Here is a 19,388-nt window from a genome sequence, read left to right as displayed (position 1 = left end):
CTCGTCTTTCACTCATCTTAACAAATAGATATGGTCCATTCCAATAGTGTCAAGTCAACATAACATCTGTCACAAAGCTCCAGACGGTCATAATGTCACAGAGGCGATTACTTCCTGCTTTACATACAGGATGTGTAGTTTACAATATTTATTCTCTTGCTTAAACTTCATTATCATGGAGAAAAGCAGGGCGAAATCTACTATCTTTCTCCTTTAGGTGAGGTGTCAGACACTCTCGGAGTCTCAGTCACATAGCCAAGGACACGCAGCCAGGGGTAGAGGGCTGGAGTCAGACACAGCTCTTCTATCAGCGGGTTCCCCTGCTGTGGGGTTCTTCAACGTTGTTTTCTCCTAGAGGAAGAGCTGGGAGCACAGAAAAGCGGGTGTCATGGCAACTAGCCAATGCCGTTGCCATCATGAGTATAATTTCCTCCAGGAAGAGTTTTTAGTTTCTCACAGAAGTTCTCCGGAACTGCCCCATCCATCACAGAAAAGGTCAGCTCCCACAGCTGAGAGTCAAGTCATAACCGCTGCCCCGCGAGCACGTTTCCTGTGGGCAGAGGAAGCCTTGGTTTCTGACTTCAGCCTCCACCGGCAGAAACTGACATTTCTCTTAGAATTTGCTCAACCTCTGCTTTGCAGAGCTTCTCGGGGTCATCTAGATTCTCTTTTGGCTTTGAACTGTGCTCAATTCGTGCGCATAAAGAGATGCTTGAAGGTTGCCACCATGCAGCATCCGTCTGCCCTTTGGTTCCCATTACACTTGTCCAAAGGACCTTCTAAGTGTGATCAATAGAAAGATTCTCTTTAAAATTAAACAAATGTGCAAATAGCCAGAAGAGAACGCAACTCTTTTATTATTATTATTTAATTTTATAATTTAATTTAATTTTACATATCAGCTACAGATTCCCCTGTCCTCCCTCCACACCTCCCCCCAATCCACCCCCATTCCCATCTCCTCCAGGGCAAGGACTCCCCTGGGGATTCAGCTCAGCCTGGTAGACTAGTCCCCTCCTCCTTTCATCCAGGCTGAGCAAAGTGTCCCAGCATAGGCCCCAGGCTCCAAAATGTCAGTTCATGCACTCAGGACAGGTCCCGGTCCCACTGCCTGGGGGCCTCCCAAACAGTTCAAGCTAATAGACTGTAACTCTTCCAGTGCTGTAGTTATAGTCTTCAGTGTGAGCCTCCGGGCCTTCCCCAGCACACCACGCCTAGTGCTCCCTGTGGTGGTTTAAAAGAGAAATATCCCTCATGGTGTCAGGAGTTTAAATACGTGGTCCCTAGTTGGCGGAGCTGTTTGGGTAGGTTTAGGGGGTGTGGCCTTGCTGGGCTTTGAGCATGTAAAGACTTAAGGCCATTTCTAGCTTGCTCTCTGCTTCCTGCTTGGGATTCAAGCTGCGAGCCCTTAGCATCGAGTTCTAGCTGCCATGCCTGCTGCTGCGCTGCCACACTTCCCTGGCATGATGGACTCATCCCTGCGGAATCTTAAACCCAAATAAACTCCTCCTTCTACGAGTTGATATCGCTGCCTCCGGGACCAGCCTCTAGACAGCACAGCGCTTGAAGGGAAAATCCACAGCACCGGCACCTACTGGATGTTTCAATCTGAGGGGGTCAGGAAAAAAGACACTCACACATTCTCTCGATCGTTTCCTTCTTTATTCATCAGCCTCTTCTGATGGACGGACTGGGCTGGATCCGGCTGCTTGGATTTGGCTGGCTTCAGGAGCGAATAGCCATACAAAAGTGTATTTATAGATGGTTACATAAAGTATTTCCTCATACCAAGGTCCCTAACCTAATTTACATGTCTTACTGAGGAAGACCATCACCTGCCTCCATGAACCTAGTTCTTCATTAAGCATTGGGTACAATACACAATATTACAAGAGGCCCAGGTGTGCCTAAGGTGTCTTGTGATCAAAGTCATGGGATGGCCACAAGGCCCCCTCAGCGAAACAATCATTGTTTTCCACAAGGGTTCTTTAAGGTTGACATACTTCTAAAAATCTTCCATTCATTCTAATCTCTATCCCATACAGTGATTAAATTCCTACAGAGTACAGGAAGCATGCTTTGCATCTCCCTTACATGATTAAAAACAAAACCATCCCAATATCCTATATACGTTTATGTCTAAGGAACTTATTGCAGATCAACAGAGAATAAGCAGACAGAAAGCATCTTTTCACAGACAACTCTCTTGCTGGCAGGCAGCATGCTGAGGTTACCAAGAAAGAATTCTACTGTCTGTCTTGAAAGTTAATCTTACAAGGAATCCTAAAGGAATCACAAAGCTAAACTTCTGTACATAAAAGACAATAAGTTGGCTGTACTTTAGGCCCTCAGGATGCATACCCATTTCTCAATAGCATCTTATAACAGTAGACTGAGGGCAGGAATATGTACAAGGAGTTAATCATCACCTTTGATCAACAATCAACCTTAACAGTTGAGCGCTTTGTGTTTTTAACCTCGGCTATGTGTCCTTATGGACATTAGATTGTTCTCTGTGTGGGTTTTTTTTTTCATCTTAAAGTTATTGTCAAAATATCTGATCTAACCTGTAGTCATTACAAGGCTTTGTTTCAGCCAAATGATTGCACATTGAGACCTGTAACTGTATCTTTTAGCGTTAAGAGAATTGGGGCCAGCCTGACTTCCAGAGAATTCAATATTCTTCTAATCAGTGACATGAGCTGTGATCTAAAGCAGCTCCTAGGTGGAACTCATAGTGAAACATATCCTTGTATTTACTTTTATTCATCAAGGCACTGTATAAGCTAACATTATTATCAATTAGATGGTACAGCTTAGGGAGGAAGTCATCTTTATAAAAACACAGGTAAAAATGTGCAGTAGAACAGGATGTTTCCATGAGATAAACACGTTACCTCAGTGGAGAATTTCTCCACCCAATTCAACCATTCAGATATCAGAGAAAGGCAGCAGCAGCAAATATGCAAAGACTTAGCAGAAGCAGAAGACCTTCTGGGGTCTGGGGTCTCAGAGGGCCTTACCTACCCGGGAATTATCCACTAGAGGGTTGCCTCCTGGTGGGCCACCACCCTGAACCTCAATCATCACCTGCTTTCCCCCGACATGGTTACGGGGCAAATTGCCTTAGTCATGGTGTTTTTACCACAGCAACAGGAAAGTCGCTAGTACATCACCCGAGGAAGAGTGTGAGGAAGAGTGTGAGGAAGAGTGTGTTTGCCCTCTTCTCTGTCTTGACCTCTCTTACCCAGCATTCTTCAGGCCCAGAGCCATTCCTTCCTGCACATTTCAGCCGCATACCACTTCTTCCAAAAAGCCTTCTTGGCCGTTTTTATATGGTGGTCCCCTGTTTGGTTTGTTATCTGTACTATACTTACACAGCCCTTAGGTGACTGCGATAGCAAGAGACTGTTTCGGGGCACTTCATGAGGAAATCAATGAGCTGAGTCACAAATCCAGGTCTTTCGGCTTCTAAATCAAAATCTTCATAGTGTCCATCAGTAGCCAGATTCTGCTCGTCAAATTAGTTAATCCAATGGCAAAGAGAATGCATATCATGGTTGAGCTTGATCCACATTCGAATACAAAGCTCTCCAGAAGCCATGCAGACTTTCAGCTCTGTTCCCATGCTGTCTCCTCCTCCCTCCCTCCCTCCCTCCCTCCCTCCCTCCCTCCCTCCCTCCCTCCCTCCCTCCCTCCTTTTTCCCCTCCTTCCCTCCCCTCTTTGTGGTGTTGGCTCCATGGAATGTCTGATGGCTGTGTTGTGATAAAGGCCACACACCTATTGATTAGGGACAGTGTTGTGCTTGTAGCTGTGGGCAGAGGGCCTTACTCCTGCAGTGTGCAGTATGCACTGAGCAATCGTGGGGACACCTTTCACACTAGAGGGAAACCAAACTGCCATCAAGGGGTTTTGAGATGCACGCGAAAACAAGTGAGCTATGAAGAGTGCCGCCCATCCCCCCTCCACTGAGGCTCTAGGTCCCAAGCCCTCTCTTGGCAGTGCCCCATGTGCAGAAATTCCTCTCTGCCAGGGCTTCAGTCACTTCCTGACTACAAGAGCGTCTATGCTGACTTCCTGACTGACAGCTCTCCTCTTTTCCTTCAGATTCGTGTGAGTTCTACTGTCTAACTCTGATGACGCTGTGTCCATGGTAGGAATGCTTGCTGATCTAAATTACCTACCATATAAAGTGCACCTTGCTCGCTAGGGAATTCAAGGTCTTTTGTCCTCCCCAGTTATGGTCTCATTTCAGATTTATCCCCTTCTTGGACTTCCTGTTGCTGTAAACTCAACTTTCTCTTTCCAGAACCAGTGCTCACTTTCCCAGCCCAACGCCCTGGCTCACACTCTATCCAGGGAACCAGCAATTCTTACCAGAATTTCCACACATCCAAATCCCACCTATCTCTTTATATCTGATGAGAATGGCGCCTGGGGTGGGGTGCTTTTTTGTCTGTAACACTGGAGTGGGGTGCCCTTTAGTCTGCAACACCCGTCACATCCTACGCACAGCCTTCTTGTACAGCTCTACATTTTACCCTTGCATGTGTGGTCTTAAGCTGTCCCAGCTTCTGCTCCTCCCACCAAGCCCAACTTTGACTAGAAAGCACCGTCTTCGAGGATGGGGTCCAAGCCAGCATCATGTCTTCCTCCTGCTCGGCCTCGAGCACGAGGTCATGCTCAGCAAGCAGCTGTGACATGATTGAATTTTAAAAAAGTATAATCTGGGATATTCTGCCAATTGATTTTTCTTCCTTTGTCTATGAACATCTGTTTTCCATCCAGTACAAAGAAGCTTAACTCGAACAATAGCACTATGAATAAAATCAACCATAAAGGCAAAGCAAAGAGATTGCAGTGTTGTGTCGAATGCACGTGGCTTTTCATTGATGGAGTGAGGGTGTGGAAGCGTGGTATAGAGCTGGAAAGCTAAGCAGCTCCTTCAGAGACTGTCTCAATATGTATAAGACATACAGTTTTTAATAAGGATGCAAGGGCTTTCATAGGAAAATACTCAACCCAAAGAAACAGTCGAAGTGAACCAGCTTATTTAAAAGCCAAGCAAGGCCAATTAAGGAATTGAGGGCAAAGTTCAAGGCCAGAAGGGCAGGCATTTTCATTCTGTTCTTTGATTTCACCTCACTTTGAGGAAATTTCATAGATGTCTAAGGAAGCAAAAGCCATGAGTAAAACACACACACACACACACACACACACACACACACACACACACACACGCACACACACATCACACCATACACCACACATATATTACACACACCACCTACCACATATACACACACCACCCCCCACACACAACACACACACAACACCCCCCACACACAACACACACACACACACACACACACACACACACACACACACACACACACACGGCATCCCCCCCTGCCCTGCCCATGCACAGATGGGAGAGAGACAGAGACAGAGAGACGGAGAAAGAGGATGAATGTAAGATTTATCGTACGGTCTGTGGTCTGCACATCAGAATGTAATAAAAGCACATGGAGGGAGTCTAAACCCTCGCCACCTGGAACATAAAGGTGAAAGATGACAAAGTAAACACACATATCACAGAGTCCCGGGATCCCTGTCCATCAATCTCAGGGGCAGGCAAAACTCACACATGCTTGACCCTGGAAGGTGACCACCTCCAAGTGATGACAATGACCTAGTGCCTTCAGCGGAAGTCAGGGAAGGGAACTCATGCTCCGCCTAAGACGGTGTTTTACATCCCACGTGAGGGGCTTCTGTGACCTTCTCAATGACTCGGAAGGGGCTATGGAGCGGAGGTCTCTGTGGTCTTGTTTTGGACAACCATGCTAGGTGTAAGGGGCCACAGGATTGTAAAATACAATGCTAGGAAGGAGGAGACTTCCACAAAATGTGAGTTCTGATAGAGCAAAAGTCAGCAGAAGAGCACCCAGGGAACGAATGTTACGAAGAAGCCCCCCCCAAAGCAGCAAGGCCACACTCAAGTCTCCGGACTGGCAGCGCAGGAGGAGGTAAGTGGTTCATCAGCTGGCTGAAACTTAATGCCGAGCCAGCTTCCTCTTGGTCTAGCCAAAACCTAGCCCTGAGAATTGGTTAAAAATAAACAACACAAAGAATTCAGCCACAGGGCATGACTGATTGGAAACCAGTTTCATCTGGGGCAGTTTTGCAGGCTTGAGGTCTCCCTCAGTGGATCTTAGATTTCAGCTGGGGCTGTATACCAAGAGGCATACTTGAGAACACCAGATTTACGTGGTCCCAAATTCATCTTCTCACCATGAGGAGGGAACTTCACGAGTAATTGGCTTACAGTGTACGGATCAGCAGCAGGATATGGGGGTGGGGCACTGGCACCTGATACATTGTTGGAAGTCATCTTAAAAAATATCCTTTTTGAACAATGGCATATAGAATTCAAAGGATAAAAAGAATTTAGACGGGCCTGACTTTAAATTTAGTTTAGTTTTGTTTTGATTTGCAATTTGGATGAAATGGTCACTACCTCTGTGTTGTCATTTTCTTGGCTATTAGGCACTGGAACATTCATTGTCACCTTATTTATAACTACAAAAAAAAATCAAAGAGGAGAAAATGCCGCACAATTTATTTTCTTTCATCTCTCGGGCTATAAGGAGTTTTCTCAAGTCTTGCTCTGGTCCATCAAATAGCCATTCCATCTGCTGTGTGAATCAATAAAAGAGTAAATAAAAGAATGTGTAAGTGAAGAATGAATGAATTGATTAACACATTACAGAAGTATATGGCTGAATGCACACAATTCTCCCTTTATTGAAAATGTAGCAGTCCATATTTCTCTAGCTGTTTAAAGTTACTATTTTCTGAAACACAGTCTGGATATTCTTATTTAAAATAAAATATGAAGATAGGCCAGTTTTCATTTCCAGAATAAACTACTTGCACTTCAAAATAGCTGATTATTTTCTAGACTTCATTTTCAGTCTCTCCTTCCATCACCTGAAGAACTATACGCTAAACTGACCCTTCCCGGACCTCTCCAAGTGTACAGATGTTCTGGGAGATGCCGGGGCTTGGGCAAAGCATCCAGACGTACCAGGCATAGTTTTAAGTAGTGTTTACATGGCCTCTTTGCTCCCACACTGTGAGCCAGCTCATTCACTCCAGGGAAGAGTTTATTGCAACCCGTCAGCTTCCTTCTGGAACATGGTTCTCAAACTCGACCCAACATGAAAGTCCCCAAGGAGCTTGTTAGAAATAAACTCCTGGCCCAGCCTCAAACAGACAGTTGGAGTCTAAGCGCTGGATCCTGCAGAGCTGTGTCTTCATCAGGCTCCCCAGGTGATTCTGAGAACTCAAATGCAGGGACTTAGGGCTAAAAGAATAACTAAATGGTTGTCTTTAAATGTGCATCAGTCCCTGTTGAGACTCATTTACAATTTTCCCTGCTGACTTACCTTGCTTTGAAAGAACTTTGGGATATATATATATATATATATATATATATATATATATATATATATATATGGAAATGATATTTTTCATCTTGTGTTCTCTATATTATAAGGCGGGAATATTATTATATTCCAGGTGAGGAATCTCATTGACAAATTTCTCTCCCATAGATAAGTCTGTTGATCCCCACCCTCTGCTCCGGCTCTAAGTATTGTGTTCTTGGCCACAGCGTCTCCCCTGAGTTCTCCTAGTGAGTTCTATGAAAAGGCAGTGCCACATGTCAGCAGCAGAAACACGGAGGGGTCCAGTCCTTGGCATTCATTCTTCAGGATAGCTGGGAACTAACACAAGAACTCTGTTGCAGGTTAGGTTACTCACAACTGATTTGTAAGAAGTCAGTTTGTGTTGGGACAGCAACACCGGGCTTTATATTTTCAGGGCAGATTCTGAGTCTCAGTTACGTGTGTTTTCAGTCTTTATAGCCACATAGGTCATCCCAGCTGGTTTCTTCCTGGGGGTTTTGCTATTGGAGAATGCATTTGGACCCTGGATCTTTCTGTGGTGGAGGCAATATCCATTTTATCCTCTGTTCTGCAACTTTCACTCATCTCTGGTTGCTGGTGTTTGGGGTAGCAGCAGCCGGAGCAGGGAGATGAGTTTAGTGCCAACCAAGGGAAGGGGAGGCCAGCACCAGGCATCTTTTGGGACAGGTCAGACTCAGGTTGGTGACTTACCTGACAAGTACAGTTAACATTTGCCGGTCACTCTTATTGACACTTGCTGTTCTTGTTAGTCAAGCCACAGCCACACAACTAGCAGTAGAGTAGATTTATTCTTGTGGTTTATCATACTGAAAGCCTTTCAGAATAAGTAAATAAAACAGACATTCTATTCTTGTGTCGTTGAATGCACAAAGCACGGGGAAATGTGGCACATGCTCACTGGAGGGCTAATAGTACTCAATACATTTCCAGCAGCATAAAATAAAATATCGAATTCCTGTGTAACTATTCTAACCACTTCATCAGAAGGCAGGGTCAGGTTATAACCATCAGGGTTGCATAGAAATGTTTAAATTAGGGAGAGAAGAAACTTGAGGCTTCAGAGTCGGAGACTAAAAATCAAGAAAGAGAGTAGAATGGTGGAAACCAGGGAGGCTTAGAATGCAGGCTCCATTTCAGTCTCTTCCAGTTCTTAGCAAAGGAGCAGGCCTTTGGACTCCTGCCTCCATCAGCCATTGGCTTGAAGCTGCTTAGGCTTATGGATAAAGAGTAAATTCCTGGCACTTGTTGGTACAATAAAGGGAACCAAGCCAAAGGGCTCCAAGGCAATTATCTAACAAGCCTTGTAGAGCTAGGTCACCCGAAGATCTGCTAGCGTTCAGCACCCAAGGCTTCTAAGGAGACCTGAGCAGACAACAGACATGTACCATGTTGAGTTTTTATTCTGCTGCTGACCAAGCCAAGGACAAGCAGATTACAGGTGGAAATGGGGTCATCCATTCTTACGGTATGTACTGAGTGCCCCCCACAATTGCCTTTCCCTGGGTTAGATTCTTAGGTCTGAAGATGAATGGATTGCTCGTTGAATGTGATGGGCTCTTATTACCTTGGGTCGGGTACCACCAGGATAATTCTCAAAGCACAGCTGGTAAGCCTGCTGGACAGTGAGAGAGGCCTAACTCTAGATATATAAAGAATGTAGAAAACAGAACTGATTGCATAAGAAGGCAAAACAATTAATATCTACTTGGTGACTAAAGAGTCAGTGATTTAAAAATTCTAAACAGAAGTAATAAGATGAGAAGAACCACTTCAGTGATGCACAGCGGATTAACAGTATCTGCGGAGCACAGAGCCCCATCTTATAACAAAAACCAAGCATAGCATAAGGATTAAACCCGAGTTGTGGAACTTGACTCTCTGGAGAGCCATAAAATGATAAGTCAGCTCCCCAAGTCCTGTGTCTGCCCTGGTGGAGGAAGCAGGAAGGGCAGCCATGCCTAGAATAGGTACAGAAATGAGAGCTCCAGAGAAAGCACAGATGCAGGAGGGAGCCCTTCCTGCTGGCTTGGGAGTCAGCGACGAGTAGGTAAGTGGAACACTGCTTCCCCTTAGTTCCTTCTACTGTAATCAGCAGACCCCGGGCTTCCTTGTTTTCTAGTAGAAGCTACAACTATTTCAATGATCAGCTACTTTCAAACACAAAAACTCTGGAAAGAAATCTCCAACCAGATTTTACAGAAGGAAGAGAACTCGGAGGAGCCGGCTAAGCAAGTACAGTGCATACACCAAGGCACATACATATAACAGTGGAAATCAAGTCTGGATCTGGCAGGGAGAGGTGAACTTCTCAAGCTCCGTGACATGTGAAGAACACACAAGTTTTGGACTCGGGTAGCGCTAGTTTATAGTGTAGCAACCCCAAAGACAGAACGTGGAAGAGGCGTCGAACTCAGATTTCTATTGCAGCACTATTCACCAAGATATGGAATCAACCTAGGTGTTCAGCAGGTGAGTTAATAAAACACGCATATTGCACCACAGAGTATCATTCATCCCCACAAAGGATGCGATTTTATCATGACCTGCAAGGTAGATAGGCAGGAGGTTGTTAGATTAAACCAAATGAGGTAAGTATAGAGAGGCCAAGAGCCTCTCACATATGAAAGTTGGTCCCAGAGAACTGAGAAGTAGAGTAGAAAATTATCAAAACATGGAAAGAGTGCCCGGGAGAGAGATCGGTACAGACATGTAGGTGGATAGAGCAATAACTTTTAGTGCTGTCTAGCCCAACAGGACAGGGTTGACAAAAAAACAGTTGTGTATTTCAAAATATCTTCCAGAGAAGATTAATATAAAAAAATGATAGACAGATGCCTGAAGTGACAGATAAGGCCAATTACACTGTCTGATTTCTACACAGGTATTGAAATGCCTCACACTACTCCATGAATATGTATGGATGCATTAATTAAGAGTGAAAACGCATGTTTGAAAAAGGTTTGGGTTCAGGAGTGCATCTCCAGGAAACTGAGCTCAAGGGCAAGTCTTGATCACCTCTGGGTCTCATGTTGAGACGAGGACAGGGCTTCCTGTGCAACGATTTTTCACATGGAGGTGGAACTGAGCCCAGGAAAGTGGAAGAGGTTGTGATCTGGTAAGGTTCCACCAAGGGATGTTTTTGTTGACTATACAAGATCCAATTCCTCAACTAGACAGCTCAGATGCCCATCCTCTGGACATCTAGTTGGACCATTTAGTTGTACAGATTTTTCCTCAAAGCTCCTCTTTAAAAATTAGGATAAAAGGATAACATGAGTCGTAATATTTTTGTATGATTAAGTACAAATTTCAGTTCATACCTTGAAATATATTACTGAGCTTAAATATTATCTTTGAAATTATATTTTTTTCAAGAATTTATTTATTTTTAAAATTTATTTTATTATGTATGCAGTGTTCTGCCTGCATGTATGCCTGCAGGCCAGAAGAGGGCACCAGATCTCATTATAGATGGTTGTGAGCCACCATGTGGCTGCTGGGAATTGAACTCAGGACGTCTGGAAGAGTAGCCAGTTCTTTTAACCTCTGAGTCATCTCTCCAGCCCCTCAAGAATTTACTTTAAAAGAATCATTTATTCTCCCCACTTCGTGTGTATGTGTAAGAGTGTGTGTGTGTGTGTGTGTGTGTGTAGAGGTCAGAGAGCAATGCATGGAAGTCTGCTTTCTCCTTCCCTCCATGTGGGATCCAGGGGTTGAAGCCGGGTTGTCAGGCTGAGCTATCCCTTTACAAGCTGAGCTATATCGCTGGGCCATTTTAATTTTTTTTAAGTAGACAGTAGGTTATGAAAGAAAATGTCCCATCAATGTGATGATTTAGTAAGTGTCCAGGCTTTACTTTGGGAAGGAATTATACTTTTACTAAAATGTAGTTACTGGTTGCTTCAGTATTGCTCTTCATTACAATAGACATTTTTTTTCTCCTTTTGGAAAAACACCTTGAGCATAGTCAAAAAGAATAAATTACTTCTTTTTGCATAGTGGTGTTTATTTAAGAATTTCTATCAGCTGTCATATCACATATGCAAAATACAGCGAAAGACCACATTTACTCTGTCTATTTCTCATCTAGTAATTGCTGTTACTCATTTTGTTATTCAGTTGAATTATTTGTCGTATAAAAGAGGGCAGTGGAAAGAATTATCTTCTTTCAGCGTCAAATAAGCTGTCTCACACCACTGTCTGGTTTCCTGGGGTCCTAGGGTTTGTCCTGTGAGCACACACTCAGCACACCGCCTCCTTCCTCAGGCCCCAGCTTCCACATTGTTGATGCTTGGTAGTCACTCGATATACAACATTCTGCACACAGTCAGCCAAGTGGGCCATGCTCATCTAACAATATTCTTTAAACGTGTCCTTGGGCCGGGTGGCGGTGGCACACATCTTTAATCCCAGCACTCAGGAGGCAGAGTCAGGTGGATCTCTGTGAGTTTGAGGCCAGCCTGGTCAGTGAGATCCAGGACAGCCACCAAAACTACACAGAGAAACCCTGTCTCAAAAAAAAAGTGCCCTCAGGACTCTGCAAATCCACCCCCAATCATCTTATTTAAAAATGCCCCTCCCCCATTGGTCCCTTGTCGCCCCCACTCCTGACTTTCCTCCCTCTCTACCCCCATCAGCTCTCTTCCTCTCATGGACATCTGATTGCCTACTAAACTACAGACCCAGCTGTTCCTTAACCACTGAAATGTCAGCTTTGCAGAGACAGTGATTTTTATCTGCATTTCCTTTTATGTATACATACGTGTGTGTGTGTGTGTGTGTGTGTGTGTGTGTGTGTGTGTGTGTGTGTGTGTGTGTTGCACACATGCCCCTGTGTACACAGGGAGGTCAGAGGACAATGTGTGAGAATCTCCCCCCAACCCTCTCTCTCCACCATATGGGGCCTGAGGATCAAGCTCAGGTTTTAAGGCTAAGCAGTCAGTTCCTCTAGCCACTGGGCCACCCCACTGGCTTTTTATCTTCCCTTCCCACAGCTCTCCTCTCAACACTTTGAACAGTGAGGGAGAGAAAGCTTAGTACACATATATTCAACAAATTTATAGATTAAGTCTGATGTAAGTAAAATATTGTGCATATGACATATATGTGTGCTTTATTTTGGAGAGAGAAAACTCTACATACGTCATCTAATTCTCCAAGTTCTGTGTTCAGCTGAAGAAGCTACTGGACTAGACACCAGTCACAGTTCTCCCTCTGTCTCAGCCCTGTCTGCAGTCAAGCCCTCTGACGCAGCCCACTATCCCCTGAGAATGGAATCCTGTTGCCTTACGTCTTGGCTGGGCTTTGAACTCACCATGGACAAAACTGTTGTTGGCTCTGTTTCTGATCCGTCTTCAATCCTAACACTGACTCATTCGCTCAGATGCTCTTTTTGAAATAAATTAACAGGGCAAGAAGTTGACAGGCAATACAGAAAGGTTCTTCTGGGGGCTCCAGTGGTGGCTCAGTGTGTTAAGAGCACGTTTTGTGCTTCCAAAAAACCTGAGTTCAGTTCCCAGCACTCATGTCAAATTGTTTAAAATGCCTGTAACTCTGCTCCAAGAGATCTGATGCCCTCTTTGGTATTCATAGCCACCTGAACATCTCTCTCTCTCTCTCTCTCTCTCTCTCTCTCTCTCTCTCTCTCTCTCTCTCTCTCTCACACACACACACACACACACACACACACACATACACACACACAATTTAATGCCCCTTAAAATTAAAAAAATGTATGTTGTTTTGCTTGTATATACATATGTGTGTATGTGTGTGTGTGTGTGTGTGTGTGTGTGTTTGTGTGTGTGTATATACCACCTTCATGCCTGATGCCAGTGGAGGCCAGAAGAGATTGTTGAACCACATAAACTGTAGTTACACACCATTGTGAACTGCTATATGGGTGTTGAGAATTAGACCTGGGTCCTCTGGAAGAGCAGCCAGTACTCTTGACTGCTGAACCATCTCTCCAGCCACTTAAAGACCTTTGAGGAATTAAGGGTCTCTTTCCCCTTTATGATCCTTGATAATGCGATTGTGTTTCTATCCATCTATGGCTTTGTCACAAAATTCTTAGTTTATTGATTTTCTGATTTGAAATTAAAGGTAGAGAATAGGAAAGATCACAATTACACTTTCACTGTGAGCAACCATATTTACGTGTATTAAAGACACACCTCTATTCTGTTCTGTCTGTAGAGAATGTGTGGGTTGTTGTGGCCTTGTTACGATGTAAAGATGGAAAAATAGAGGGCTGGTTGGGTCTGCCTACGATCAGAGGGGCAGGGTATTTGAGCCTATGTTTTGACCATGTATCTAAATTCACATGTCTCTTTACCTGTGTAATTGTTGCAAAAAGGTCATTCAATGAGGTACAATAACCTCTCCAAAGCCTGTCGGCTGCTGCAGAGACTCTCCAGTGTCTGATCCTCCTCATGTTTGGAAGCCTCCAAGCCTTTCTCACTCCTGCCTTGCACATTATCCATTGTGGTGCCATTTTGCTCTTTTCTGTACTGTGAGTCTGTAGAGATCTGGGCTGGCCTACCCTTTTGCTGCTCTCTGAGACTGACTAGGTGGCCACCAAATCCCTTTCTCCTTCCTGGCATTCGGCTGGTTCATATTCGTAGTTCACTTTGCAGGGAAGTGTGGTCATCTGTCTAGATATGGCCCATCTTTTGGCATAAGTACAGAGTACTTCTTCCAAGACTGGTTTATAGAAACCTTAACTTACTGCCCTCTGGTGTCCCCGCCCTTCATAAGAATGCACCTCTAAGAATTTACAAGTTGAAGATTGTAGTGTTAAAGATGTAAAGCCCCGGAATGCTGAATACTGTTACTGTCTGTCTTAATTAAACCATTTTCCTCATGTAGGTAACTCAATAGTATTGATGAAATAGAATGTTCCAGTAAGGCTATGGTGGTAAGAGGAGACAATAACAAAAGAATTTGAGACCTAGATCAGCCATCCAAATCTGGTTTCCCGTTAAAGCAGGGTTTCTCACCCTTTCTGACACTGAGACCCTTTAATACAGCTCCTCATGTTGTGGTGACCCCCAACCATGAAATTATTTTGTTGCTACTCCCTAACTGTAATTTTGCTACTGTTACAAATCACAATGTAAATATCTGATATGCAACCTCCAAAGGGGTTTTGACCCATAGGTTGAGAACCACTGCTTTAAACTGAGAAGTGGGCTTTGAGACACTTGTTTCTACCAAAGAGAGTGGAAGGCACGGTTTTAACCTACTCTACCTTTTCCACCATCTTCATTGAGGAATACTTACATGCCAGAGCTGGAGACACACTCTTTCCTCCTGCTCATACAAGCCCTGTGCTTGAAACCCAACATCCTCAATGGTGGGAAGAGAGAGAGAAAAACAGGGACACAGAGAGAGAGAGGAAGACAGACAGAGAGAGAGAGAGAGAGAGAGAGAGAGAGAGAGAGAGAGAGAGAGAGAGAGAGAGACCCTCAGCTGCCCTTAGCTGCCTTTATTGTTATTGTTTAGAATGGGGTCCTGGACCCACTTTAGACAAGTTATGACTCATTGGTGCATTCATTTTAGACATGTTACAAACACAACCCTGAAATTACTTTACAAGAAACAGGAGTGGGTTTGTGGGTAAATGGTAAAGAGTGGCCGCGCATGTCTTTCTCTAGAGCTTACCAGAATGCCATCCGCAAATCTGAACCTGCCTTGACTTTGGACTACAACATTTGGGGCACCATTAGGTTTCTGGACAAGGGTCACCTCGGTCACTTTGCTGACATGAAAAGCTGTAACTCTGTATGTGTTCTCATGGGTGATGTCATCCAGGGCTGGGAATTGTCGGAGCCTGCCGACAGTCAACTGGGGAGCTGGGTAGAGGCGTGCGGATTGAAGAGACAATGAAGAGGACAGGAAAGAGTTAAGAGGCCTGCTGGTCAATGCCGGACAGCCCCGAGTTTATTTCACAGCCAGCTTATACACAGTTTTGAAGGACAGAGGTAGAACAATGCACAGCGCAGGCATTCAACCACTATCTATCCCGTCCTTGAGTCAAGGAGCAGGCAGCTTCATTTTCTATCTCAATGTACCTCTGGCTGGCATCAGCAGCTAGATAGTGTGTTCCTTCCTGTGGGCTAATCAAGACTTTCTCACAGCCCTTCAAGGAGGCTCTGCAGGATAATCAGGACTTTCTCACAGCCCCGGAGCAAGCAAGCTTGAACTCTATTGACTCAGAATAGACTTCAGATTCAAACTGGGAAACTGAGTCAGTTGTGGGCTCCCACAGGGAATTACCTTCATCTGTCCTGAATGTCAAGGAGGACACATGAGCTCATTCAAGCAACAGGTGATGCTTTTCACCTTAGTTAACTTTCTTCCACAGACAAAGGGTTAAGGATTCCCTTCAGTGGATAGATGCAATGAACCACACGGAAAATAGTGAAAGTTTGGTGTATGTGTGTGTGTGTGTGTGTGTGTGTGTGTGTGTGTGTGTGTGTGTGTGTATGCTTAATTAAAAATTAACCAGTTAACCCAAGAATGGGTCCATTTTCCTACCCCCTTTGAGAAAAACATCAAATTCAAGGGTGATTATTCAGGGGGTGGAAAATTCAGGTTATATCCTTAATAATCATCTCTCTTACTCTTCTCTCCCCTCTTCCAGTTTTGTGAACTGTGGAGTCAAGTTATTCCGTAGTTATTCCAAAACGTCTCTTCCTTGATTAGTGCCATGATTGCGAAGAAGATGATTGCCTGTCTCTCAATGGAGGTGGCAGAAGGTACATTTGCCCTTTTGCAAACATCATCATGAGCCCTTATATCATCCCTATAATTATCATTGACATTTTACATATCAGAAACCGGAAATTCAGACTATAAGTGATTTATCCAGGGTCATCAGTAGAGCAGGGATTAGAACTCCATTCCCCACCCCCCATTCCAGAAGGAGTCCTATACCCCTTTCTCCAGTTTCTATTACCACCACTCCGTGTTCACAGCTTCTCTAAATTCCAAGAGCTTCCACAGCGCTCACAAGACAAATAAGACTCTGTTGCCTTGTGTTTTTAGCACGGTGGCCATACCCATTCTTTGGTGGGGACTTTCATGGGCTGCATGTGAAAATTACTTTTTGGTGCAACAGCTTGCCCCTGCCCCTGCCCCTGCCCCACCCCCACCTCCCATCATTCCCTCAGTCTGGAGGCACTTCACATGTAGCTCGGTAAATAAACACTCGGAAGAAAAAAAAACACACATCAAGCAGATAAATTAGCAGACCAATCCCGTGGCCGTGGAGAGCCTTGCCTTCCTCCTTTGTTGTTGTAAAGGGCAAGGTGCCAGCGGGTTTTGTAAGCACCTGAGAGGAGCGATGACAAGCAGCGTCTGAGTCGCAGACACAGGTGGCCCTGACATCCCCTCGCGCCGTGGTCAGAAGGGACCCACGCATGCTGCTCTAGATGGAGAGGAGTAAGAACGCCCATCAGGCTTTGCTCAATGAAGGAGAGGAGAATGAGCTGGTGAGTCCCCCCTCTTTTCATGTCTTCTCCAAGTGGTCAAGGGTTGGAAGGGTCTGAGTCTGGTAACATGGGGGGACCTGGAGGGACTGAGCAAGATGTAGCTCTGGATGGCAGAGTCTGTGAGCAGTGTCCGAGACGCTTTGCAGAGTCCTGGGCATGCGCTCCCCCATTGAGGTTTCTCCCCCTGACCACCTGGGTCACTATGGCATTGGAGAAACTGGTGAAATGGGAACTTTCTTTTCTTAGTCTCCTGTTGGCTTGTTTGCACAGCCCGGACTATGGTGATCCGGGAGGAAGTCACCGAGTTACTGAGATCAAGGGGGCCTCGAGGCACCAAGTGCTGAGAAGTGGCAACGAGTCTGAGACTTTCGCACACTCCGTTTTTCTCTTTCTTTTCTGCTTCCTTTTCTTCCTTCCGCCCCTTATTCTAAACTCATATAAATCTTAAAAAGTAGCCACTAAAAATGTGAAAGCTCTATAGTGTCCATTCGATGCTGAGCAGTTTATATTTACGATTTCACTTAATCCTTACAACCCAGCACTGAAGGAACTAATCCTGTTTCTTAGAAAAGCAATCTGAGACCAAGGAGGTTAGGTAACTCATCCAAGATCATTAGACAGGTTGCAAATCGAGCCCATTCTTTGACTCTTTATACCCCGGCTTGTCCACTCTCCAGCAGTGTCTCCCATAGGGACACTGAGAATAGGAAATGAGAAAATGGGAGACAGTTGGGAAGGGACAGCAGAGTGAACAGAGGCTGAAGTGAACCCCTAATCTTGGTTCATCTATCAGAAAGTGTCAGTTTCCCATCTGGCCTCTTTAGTCCTTATAACATCTTTACCTGTAACTCCACTATTCTTATTTATTAATCTTATATATTTATTATACTATTAATTAATTATACTTCTTTATTAATAAGTAATTAATCTACAGATATGCTGTGCAATAAGATGGCTGCTTTGTGTTTTTTTCAGTGCCAGGAAAGCAGCTGGTCCAAATAAAAAGGTCTTCTGTGTGTCAAATACATGTTAGACTTAGAATTTAGCTAAAATACCCTGTTAATAATTCCATATCGGTTACAGGTTGAAATGCTATTTTAGGGTGGACTGAGTTGGATAGAATCTATTATACAAGTTAATTCTAACAGCTTCTTTTTCCTTCTTATTGGGGTCTCTGGGAAATTAAAGATGACAAATGCAGCCCACTCTTCTGCATCATTGTACCTCACTGGACTTCATGATGGCATCATGCTTTAGAATCCTTTTTCCTCCGGTTCTGATTTTTTTTTTTCATATAAATGAGTGGTCCTGAAAGCTTCATGTTGCTCTTACTGTTTCCTAACTTTGTGTTGCATTTGGCATTTTAGTCCTCCTATTTACAGAGTCCATCAAAGGACTGAGTAATGGGGCAGATGCTCGGGTTTCCTTTGCTTTTACAGTTGAGCAAATATTTGTAGAGCTGTCCGCTGGAAACCTCAATTGGGAATATTATTGGGAATAACCGTGTTCCGACACCCTTACGTTGTCAAGGCATTCTGTGAGGCAGGTTGGCAATGGAGTCTCCTCCCCCAAATCTCACTGTGGGGCAGGCAGCACACAGCCTGCCTGCGACCTTATTCCAGCCAGTCGGTAACTGGGTGAGGTGACCAAAAATCTGTGACTCAGTTCCAGATAGTTCCTGTCCTACAATCAACTGCTCAGTGCTGTCGGGCCTGCAGAGTTCAAAGAAGGAAAGCCGAAAAGGTTGGAGCTTTTAGTCAAACAGCCAGATGATAACGCTGTGGAAATGAATTTTCTGAAAAACAACCATTAGATCAAAGTAAACCTGGGTCTGGCTTAGTGTCCACATTGAGGCCCCAAAGCAGTGATGCTTCAGTGTCTCCTCACTTGCTCTTCCTTCGCTGAAGGTTCTCCAGGGACCAGTGCGACTTCTGCTTACACTCACCACTTTAAGCCGACAATCTGTGGCGAGTGTGGGAGGGGATTTGAGGTGAAAAGTAGACACTGTTAGATCAAATAATACATTCCTTCAGTCCAACACCAGGAAGAATTTTAAGCGGATGGAGAAGGCCTGGGAATTATTCCAGGGCAATCTGGGGTTATTCTGCTGGGCCCAGCATAGCTAAAAAGCATTATGTTAGCTTGGAGAACTGAGCTCCAGCCTTATTCTTGACTCCCACTCTCGGGCCGGAATCCTCCAAGGCAGAGCGACTGAACACTGTCCTGCCATAGTTCCGGGTGATTTGACGCTCATTCTGCCCGGGAGCGTAGACACGCTAACTTTGCAGGCCATTGCTGACCTTCCCAACCTCCTCCCTCTACTTCCCACCGTCCTCACTATAACCCCAGCTCTCATTCCGTCTTTTCATTTTCTTCTTTCTAAATCTGGGCCTCTCCCAG

The 19,388-nt window shown here is 44.7% G+C and overlaps 1 protein-coding gene across 4 annotated transcripts in view; it reads left to right on the top strand.

The window, feature by feature from the left end:
* Positions 1 to 16,138: 16,138 nt before the first annotated feature.
* The window catches only part of Atp13a5 (ATPase 13A5), a 128,009-nt gene continuing 124,759 nt past the window's right edge, over positions 16,139 to 19,388 (top strand). For 2 of the 4 annotated variants that reach the window (XM_076548668.1, XM_042259124.2), the window contains exons 1-2: positions 16,139 to 16,253; positions 16,800 to 16,988. In XM_076548668.1, the coding sequence (XP_076404783.1) occupies positions 16,929 to 16,988 (60 nt within the window). In that variant the 5' untranslated portion in view covers positions 16,139 to 16,253; positions 16,800 to 16,928. Of the gene's footprint in view, positions 16,254 to 16,780; positions 16,989 to 19,388 lie in introns of those variants that run through there. The other 2 variants (XM_076548666.1, XM_015993296.3) reach the window with 2 other exon arrangements.

This window comes from Peromyscus maniculatus, chromosome 12 (assembly GCF_049852395.1).
Source record: "Peromyscus maniculatus bairdii isolate BWxNUB_F1_BW_parent chromosome 12, HU_Pman_BW_mat_3.1, whole genome shotgun sequence".
In the NCBI taxonomy this organism is placed as follows: domain Eukaryota; kingdom Metazoa; phylum Chordata; class Mammalia; order Rodentia; family Cricetidae; genus Peromyscus; species Peromyscus maniculatus.
The sequence above is the reverse complement of the archived record's forward strand: the minus strand, read 5'-3'. Positions and strand labels throughout refer to the sequence as shown.